Source organism: Lolium perenne, chromosome 5 (assembly GCF_019359855.2).
Source record: "Lolium perenne isolate Kyuss_39 chromosome 5, Kyuss_2.0, whole genome shotgun sequence".
Taxonomy (NCBI): Eukaryota; Viridiplantae; Streptophyta; class Magnoliopsida; order Poales; family Poaceae; genus Lolium; species Lolium perenne.
The window spans coordinates 65,168,033-65,176,771 of record NC_067248.2 but is presented as its reverse complement, the minus strand read 5'-3'; the positions used below and the strand labels follow the sequence as shown (position 1 = coordinate 65,176,771).

The 8,739-nt window shown below is 52.6% G+C and overlaps 1 protein-coding gene across 1 annotated transcript; it reads right to left on the bottom strand.

The window, feature by feature from the left end:
- Positions 1-5,187: 5,187 nt before the first annotated feature.
- On the bottom strand, positions 5,188-7,029 carry LOC127299367 (anthocyanin 3'-O-beta-glucosyltransferase). Its single transcript, XM_051329321.1, has one exon. The coding sequence runs from the start codon at positions 6,916-6,918 to the stop codon at positions 5,431-5,433; it is 1,488 nt and encodes a 495-aa protein (XP_051185281.1). The 5' UTR covers positions 6,919-7,029; the 3' UTR covers positions 5,188-5,430.
- Positions 7,030-8,739: the final 1,710 nt, after the last annotated feature.

Sequence of the window (8,739 nt, the reverse complement as noted above, 5' to 3'; positions counted from 1 at the left end):
CTTGTAGGGTGAAAACCCAAGGTCTGGCCTTAACTGGTTGTGCCTACCAATGGCTTTGTTGAAGGCACTATTTTGTTAGTGCGTACTTCTCCGTGGTGAAAACCTATGATCATTGATCAGGGCGATGACGCGTGTGTGCAATGTTTCTTCCTTGGAGGTGTCGCTTTTGGTGATGATAGATTTTTGTTGATGTCTTGGTGGTGTTTTGGTCCGTTGTTAGAAGGAATAGATCACTGTAGAGGGATTTTTCTTTTATGCATTTATCTTTTTTTGGTTGTATGCATCTGTATTACTATTAGGGTACTGCACTGTTGTAGAGGCTACGTGTAATTGATATTTCTGCGAGTTTAATATATTATTATCTTTATTGAAAAAATAGATCCAGGTAAAAATCAAACAAGTTGGAGAGTTGTTGTATGAGACCACAAAGACACGATTGTAGCTGCTAGAGCTGGCAAGGTCATTGACGTCGCCGACGCTTACAATGCAGGGCTACACGCGTTGGCTACAGCCGCGTCGACATAGCAGTGTACGACACGGACGACACGGACGACTTCGCGCGCAGGCCGGTGCTCAGCGAGGCGACGGTGCCGCGGGCTCGGCGCACGAGGACTGTGCCGGTTGGCCCGGCGCGCAAGAGTGCCCGGCTCCAGGGTCCAGCGTCGGCTATCCCCATCATGCAGCGCGCCCAGGAGTTCACCGCGGCTAAGAACCTCGACCCGACAGGTACGATCCCACCTCCCCCTTCTGTCTCCGAGTTCGTGGTTTTGCGGGATGTGTTGGATGAGCACCTGGAGACGGTGGCGCACGATGCTGGGCTGGCTTTCTCCGTTGAATCGGGGACGGCTACAGACGTTATCTCGTTTATCCGCGCCAAGGAAGAGGCTCAAGCGGCATTAGCGTTTGCTGCCGCCCGCCGGGCCCATAGTGAGGCCGGTGAGGCTTCCCTGTTGGGGGAGGCTCCTGCTGAGTCGATCGAGACCGCTCAGGCAGAGGCTGTCGTGGTGAGTGGGGAGGCTTCTGCTGATCCTTCACACGACATGGATACTGCCCCCCACGCCAATGCAAGGGGCAGGAGCAAGACCAGGTTGGCCACCCGTCGTGGACGGAGGTGCCCAGGAGCGCCATGAGAGCGGGCTTCTGGAACATTCGTGGCTATCACGCGCCGGGGCGCCAGCCACAGATCCGGGAACTCTTAGCCCGAGAGCATCTCGACATTGTGGATCTGCAGGAGACGATCAAACGCGAATTCTCGCAGACGGACCTGAGATCGATTGACCCACAAGGGAAATTTGCTTGGCACTCCCTCCCGGCGTTGGGGCACTCGGGAGGGATCCTCGTGGGGGTCAACGAGGACACGTTCGACGCAATCGCCTGGACGGAGGGGAGGTTTTTCCTTAGGGTGGATATCCTCCAATTAGCCACTAACACTATGTGGACGGTCTTCGTGGTTTATGGCCCGGCGGACCACCGCTTTTCCGACGAATTCTTGGGGGAATTGTCGACTGCCGTCAACGCCTGCCCCTTTCCGCTGGTGGTTGGCGGCGATTTTAACCTGATTAGGGGATCAGAAGATAAATCCAATGACAACATCCACTGGCCGCGGGTGCACAGGTTCAACGATTGTATCGCTGACCTTGCACTTCGCGAGATCCGCAGGGGCGGAGCCAGATACACCTGGACTAACAAACAGCTGAACCCGGTGAGGAGTGTCCTTGATAGGGTGTTGGTTTCCACCGACTGGGAGATGTTATTTCCCCTATGCTCCCTCACTGGCCTGACGATCATCGGATCGGACCATGCTCCTCTGATCCTGGATTCTGGGCAGGACGCTAGACGCCGTGCCCCACGCTTCTACTTTGAGAAGGGCTGGCTACAACGCGCGGACTTTGGGGATTTGGTCACGGCCAAGTGGCACAACTTGGAGGGACTGGGGGGCCCCTTCTTAGATCCCATTGATGCCTGGCAGCACGTTTCCGGAGGTCTGAGGCAATTCCTCAAGGGCTGGGGAGCCAACATTGGGAAAGCTGACCGGGACCTGAAGGAGGACATCCTCGGGAGGATTCAGGCCCTTGATACACGTGCAGATACCACGGGTCTGGACGACGAGGGCTGGGCGTTGAGGTATCATCTGGAAGGCCAACTCACCCACTTGCTCAAGATGGAGCAGGAGTATTGGAGACAGCGTGGACGCCAGTCCTGGCTCCTCCATGGGGATGCGAATACGGCGTACTTCCACGCGATTGCCAATGGGCGCAGACGCAAATGCACCATCTCCCGTCTGGTGACTGATCAGGGGATCATCACTGAGAGCAGGGACCTGCAGGAGCACATCTATAGCTTCTACCGCAACCTTATGGGGGCGGAAGGGGAGAACAGGCTGTTCTCCTTAACGCAGGATACCTGGGTGGCGGACCGACGGGTTTCGGACGCTGAGAACGAGGACCTTATACTATCCTTCTCAGGGGAGGAGGTGGACGGGGTGCTCAAGAGTATGAAGGTTGACACGGCTCCCGGCCCGGACGGGTTCCCAGTCATTTTCTTCAAGAGATTTTGGGTCTTGGTCAAGCCCTACATCTTGGCCATCCTTAACGGCTTTGCACTGGGACGTGTGGATATCGCGAGACTTAACTTTGGGGTGCTTACGCTCAGCCCCAAGGTTCAGGGGGCGGAGGATATTCGCCAATTCCGCCCGATTGCGCTGATCAACGTTATCTTTAAATTTGTTGCTAAAGCGTTTGCGATCAGGCTTTCCCCCATAGCTAACAGATACATTGGTAGAACCCAGACGGCCTTCATTAAGGGTAGACACATTCATGAGGGGATTATTTCCCTTCAGGAGATCATCCATGAGACAAAATCCAAGAGACTTAGGGGAGTCTTCTTGAAACTGGACTTCGAGAAAGCCTACGATCGAGTCAATTGGTCTTTTCTCCGGGAGGTGCTCCTCCGGAAGGGGTTTAACCCAGGGTGGGTCCACCGGGTGCTCAGTTTGGTCTCGGGGGGCCAAACAGCGATCACCATCAACGGTGAGGTAGGCAACTACTTTAGGAATGGGCGAGGCGTGCGTCAAGGGGACCCGCTATCCCCCCTCCTCTTCGATTTCATGGCCGAGGCCCTCGCCGCGATTTTGGACAGAGCTCTTGCTGCGGGACACATTGAGGGTGTTATCCCACACATCATACCGGGAGGGGTATCACATTTACAGTATGCGGATGACACGATCATCATGATTCAGCCGGAGGACCTGGCTATTGCCAACTTGAAGTTCCTCCTTCTCTGTTTTGAGAACATGTCGGGGCTCCGCATTAACTTCCATAAGAGTGAGGTCATGGTCATGGGGACCTCGGACCTGGAGAAGCAGAGGATTGCCAACATGCTTAACTGCAAGCAAGGGTCCTTTCCCTTCACATATCTTGGCCTTCCTATCTCCGACCATGCCATTACGGCCGCGGATTGGGGTCCGCTAACAGCAAAGGTGGCTAAACGGGCAGACCCGTGGACGGGTAAATTCATGTCCTCGGCGGCACGCCTCATCCTGGTGAACGCTTGCCTGTCTAGCCTGCCCTTACACGCCATGGGGGTGTGCATGCTTGGGGACGGCATACACGACGTCCTTCGCAAACATCGCGCGAAATTCTTTTGGGAAGCTAACGGCCCAAAGAAGAAATATCATTGGGTCAGGTGGGACGCGGTGTGTATGCCCAAGTCCATGGGGGGACTTGGCATCATGGATACCAAACTCATGAACGTTTGTCTCATGGCAAAATGGGTTTGGAAAATCATGACTGGCGCTCAGGGATTGTGGGCGGACATCATTCGCGGCAAATACCTGAACGGTAGAGACATCTGGGTAGACTCACACCCAAGAGGATCACAATTCTGGAACACGCTTCAGAAGATCAAGCGAGTGCTTTGTTTGGGGACAAAGCATCAGGTGGTAAGTGGGACATCGACCCGGTTCTGGCACGATTGGTGGTTAGGACCGAGACCCTTCCGGGAGAGATTCCCAGGCCTCTTCGCCATAACGACAGACCCGGAGGCCTCGGTGGCGCAAGCCGCAGCCGGCGGGTATTGGGACATCCCCTTGCGCAGGGAGCTTGGCAGGCTTGAGCACAGGGAGCTCACTGACATCCGGAGGGATCTCCAGACAGTGGGTCTGAGGGCCGGGCGAGATGTGATCCGGTGGTCTCTCTAACCCTCTGGAGAGTTCTCTGTACGATCCCTATATCTCAGGCTATGCCAGGGCACGACACGGAAGCACTATGGGGTGCTTTGGAGGATCGCTGTCCCTCTCAAGATCAGGATCTTCCTCTGGCAGCTAGTGCGTAAACGCCTTCCCTCCAATGACAATATTCGTAGGAGGAGGGGCCCATCTTCGGGGAGATGTGCCCTTTGTGGAGAGATGGAGGACACAAACCACATCTTCTTCACCTACGTCCTAGCCAGATTCTTGTGGAGTGCGGTTAGAGAATTACTGCATTGTACCTGGAACCCCACGTGCTTGGCGGACGTTTATAGGCTGCTTCAACCGTACAAAGGCCAAACTAAACGGGTCTACTGGATTAGCTGTGCGGCGCTGTGCTGGACCCTATGGAACATTAGAAACAAATTTTCCATTGAGGGGCGCTTCCCTAGTCAACCTGCTGATTGCATATACAAAATGTCTCTTTATCTACAGGTGTGGAAGCAAGTGGCTAGGAGACAGGACCGAGAGGCTGTGGAGCTGACCATTGACAGACTACGCACGCTCCACACTTCCTCCAGGATGCAGACATAGCATTCTTAGCTGTCATTATCATATCTTAGCATGTATCTGGATTATGGCTATGACTGTGTGTTTGTGTTCTCCAAATGTTGGGGCATTTGGATGTGCTAGTTAGTGAACTGTGTTATCTTTCGCGTTTTCGGTGTGAGTTGTATCTTGAACCTTCGGTTGTATGGTGTGGTTTCATTAATTTAAAGCCGGGCTCTGTTCGAGCCTTCAGTCTAAAAAAAACATAGCAGTGTACCTCGGCGCTATAAAATTGGTTTTTGAGACTGATTCCTAAGTGCTTGCTTTGGTCTTGAATAGACATGGTCCGGATTTCTCTCATCTGGCTGCAAATCTTGATGACTTTAAGATCCAACATGTAGACGCGACCCCAATAAAGTGGCCTATTAAATTGCTATTTTGGGTAAATCATGTAGTGCCAATGAGTCTTTTATTTGGGATGATGATGCACCGGTACATGTTGCCAGCGTTGTGATGGGCGATATGGCCCAAATTTCCTAATAAAGCTTCATGCTTTTTCAACAAAAAAAAGGAAAGAAAAGAAAAACTAAGACCACAGCACCAATAAACCATGCAACCCTTAGCTGCCTCACACATCGCCTAGCATCTCCTGTAATCAATGTGGTTCCATTGCGCCAAGCTTTTCTTAGTTAAGTTCAATGTTTGACAGCACTCCGACCGGCCATCAACTCGCCCATCAGTCTCCCAATATCATCGTAAGAAGATCCACCTTTCTCCACCGTGATCCTAGCCTTCACACCGAGCTCCTTAGACTTGTTCCGTATGCTATTGCTCTCCAAACTGTCTCCCATCAATCTTTTGATGGACCCAGCGATCACCTCGCCAGGGATCACCACATGGGTCTCCATGGCAGACGCATAGTCCTTGGCGCCAAGGCTCACACCCACTTTGAGCACTTCCACGACGAGCTTCTCGTTGTGGAACTGGTCGGCATACCGCGGCCATGTGACCATGGGCACACCGGCGCTCACGGCCTCCACCACCGAGTTCCACCCGCAGTGCGTCACGAACCCACCCAGCGCCGGCTGGTTCAGGATGACTGTCTGCGGCGCCCACCCTCGTACAAGGAAGCCGCGGTTGTTATTGCCTGTCAGCTCGGCGAAGCCTTCAGCCGTCCACTCCGGCGGGTCGTCGTCGTCGCTGCCACCGAGGACCCACACGAAGTTCTTCCCGGAGAGGGCAAGGCCACGGGCGATCTCGCGACGCTCAGCAATGGAGAAACTGGTGAGCGTGCCGAAGGAGACGTACACCACCGAGCCGACCGGCTTCGTGTTCAGCCACGGCAAGCAGCCGGAGCTCTCCACCGCGACGGGCATATCAGTGCTGGCTAGGGCGACCGGTCCCACGAGCCACGCGCGACGGCCTAACGTCTTGTGGAAGTGCTCCACGTAATCCGGCTCCAGCTCATGGAAGCTGTTGAACACTTCCCCGAAGCTCCTCTCGTCGGCGGCATTGCTGCTCTGGTAGAAAGCCCACTCCTCCGGCCGCGTCTCGGGGTCCAGCATCTGGCTCCGCCTTAGCTCCACACGGTGCGGCAGCCCCGGCAGCGCAACCAGGGCGTCAGGATCGTCGCGGCCATTCGCCGTCGTCTCCAGCGGGTTGTTGCGCAGCATGCTCTCGCTGCACGACCGCGCGAACACGCTGCTGCCGAGGAACACTAGCCGCGGGACGCCGTGCGCCGCGGCGGCGTCCGCGGACCAGGCGAAGAAGCTGTCGGTCACGACGGCGTCCACGCGGGGGCGGCTGGTGGCCAGGAACAGGTCGAACGGCTCCCGGAGAAGCTGCGCGGCATGGACGAACTTGACAATGTAGGCTACTCCGTGGGATGGTGTGATCGACTTCATGTTCTCCATGCCCGGTGGGAGCCCGACGTCGGGGAACGGCAGGACGGAGATGACGACTTTCTGAGAATCGGCAACGTCGAGATTGGCGTCGTTGGCGCGGTCGACGGCCGGCCGGATAATGTCGGCGTTGACGGGCGTGGTCAGGATGGTGCACGTAGCGCCGCGAGCGGCAAATAGCGCGGCCATGTCGGCGACAGGAAGGAGGTGCCCCGGGGCGAAGTAGGGGAGGAAGAGGATGTGCAGGGGTTGTTGCTGCGGCTCATCTCTCGTAGAAGCCATGGATGCGCCGACGTACGCAGGCAAATCTTCTTGACAACAGAACTACTCCTTCCGTTCCATAATATAAGTGACGCAAGATGGACTGATAGATCAATTTTCTCGTGTATGAAAAAATTTGCTGACCACACACACCTGACCTGGTGCAAATTTATGAGGTCGAAAACTCGAAATGCTTCGGCTATCGTTAGCGGAATTATCTCACGCCACGTCTACCATACATTCCCCTGCTACTAACCAAGTCTGGACCAGCACAGCAACTATGACGGCAACGTCGTTGTATCAAATGCTTGACATCGAATCTACAAACTTTGTCTTGGATCTTTTGGTGTGGACGTGTGGTTGTATACTTGTATTAGGATGAGCCGAACGGTGAAGGAAGACTGGATGGGAATGGGATTTGGAAGCACGTCGACCGATAGATGTAGCAATTCTTCACTTTTTTTTTCTAGTATAGTACTATGAAAGAATGTTGATGACTACCTGTCACGTAGTGATTATGAGGTCGGAATGGTTGGGCTATAGTTAGCAGAGGTGATTAGTTATCTATGCACAACACTAAATAATACGCCATCCCTTTAATAGGCCATGGCATTTCAATTTTTTTAGATTCTCACGGAGCTCCTCCCAGGTTCCATTTATATAATAAACGAAACCAATGTTCAACACAAGGAGAAAAACAAACTCACCCAAAACGCGCCCTCAAAAAGCCACTGCTTTTTTGAACCCAACTGAAACACAAGTCTTAATCCTACTCATCAACCACCCCTCCAGGGCAAACTGAACCAGCTGCACCCCAGCGCCAACAAAAGCACGCCAAGAATTAAAGTTTTCAATAGCTAAAACCCCAAAAACCCACCGCCTCTTCGGCACACCAGCACGAAAGAGCAAAAGCAAAACTAAGGAGTCTAAACCTATTACACACCAGACTGCAGAACTGATGGCATATTACAGCACAACATGCACCGCGGCATCCTCCTCTGGATGTTCCTTCAGGTATGCCAGAGAAGCCCTCCCTCCATGAGCAAGCTTGGAGGCAGGAGCCCAGGAGGAGATCCACTCGAAGTTAGTGCACTTCAGCTCGGTGCCAGTTCCAGTGATGCTTTGATCTTGCTCGACAGGTGCTCCATGAAGGAATCCACTTCCCTCCACGACTGCTCCTTGAAAGGCACTTTCCAATTTCTCAGATAGGAAAGAATCACTCTCCACACCTGCTTCAAATCCAGCCAAGTGAGTCTATTAAACACTAAACTATTCCTAAAATTCCAAATCCCCCACAAAACAGCAGAAGAGATGAAATTGAATTGTAAGAACTTTTTATTACAGAGCCCTCTACTATCTATATCCAAATACTTTCCTACTTTATGCTTAAAAACCCTATCAACCAAAGCCCACATTTTCTTAGCAACAATGCAATCAAAAAAGAGATGATGGACACTTTCAAAATCTTTACAGAAAGAACATTTCATTGGTTTTGGAATACCTCTCCTTCTCAAATTATTCCTAGTCATAATTTTATTTTGTGACAGCAGCCAAAGAAAAATCTGAATCCTAGGAGGTATTTTTAAATCTCAAACAGCAGGTAAAAAAATTGGAGTCACTCCCCTAAAGTTCACTAGAGCATACATAGACTTTCAGGAGTAAACCCCATATGTTTCATAGGCCCAAATAAGTTGGTCCTCATCAGTATTAAAAACTATGGTCTCAGCTATAGCTAACAGTTCCTGCCATTGTGCCATCATATCATCAGTAAAAGTTCTCCTAAAATCACACCTCAAGTTTGTTTCATCCCACACTCACTAACAGTCTTAGTTTGTTGATTAG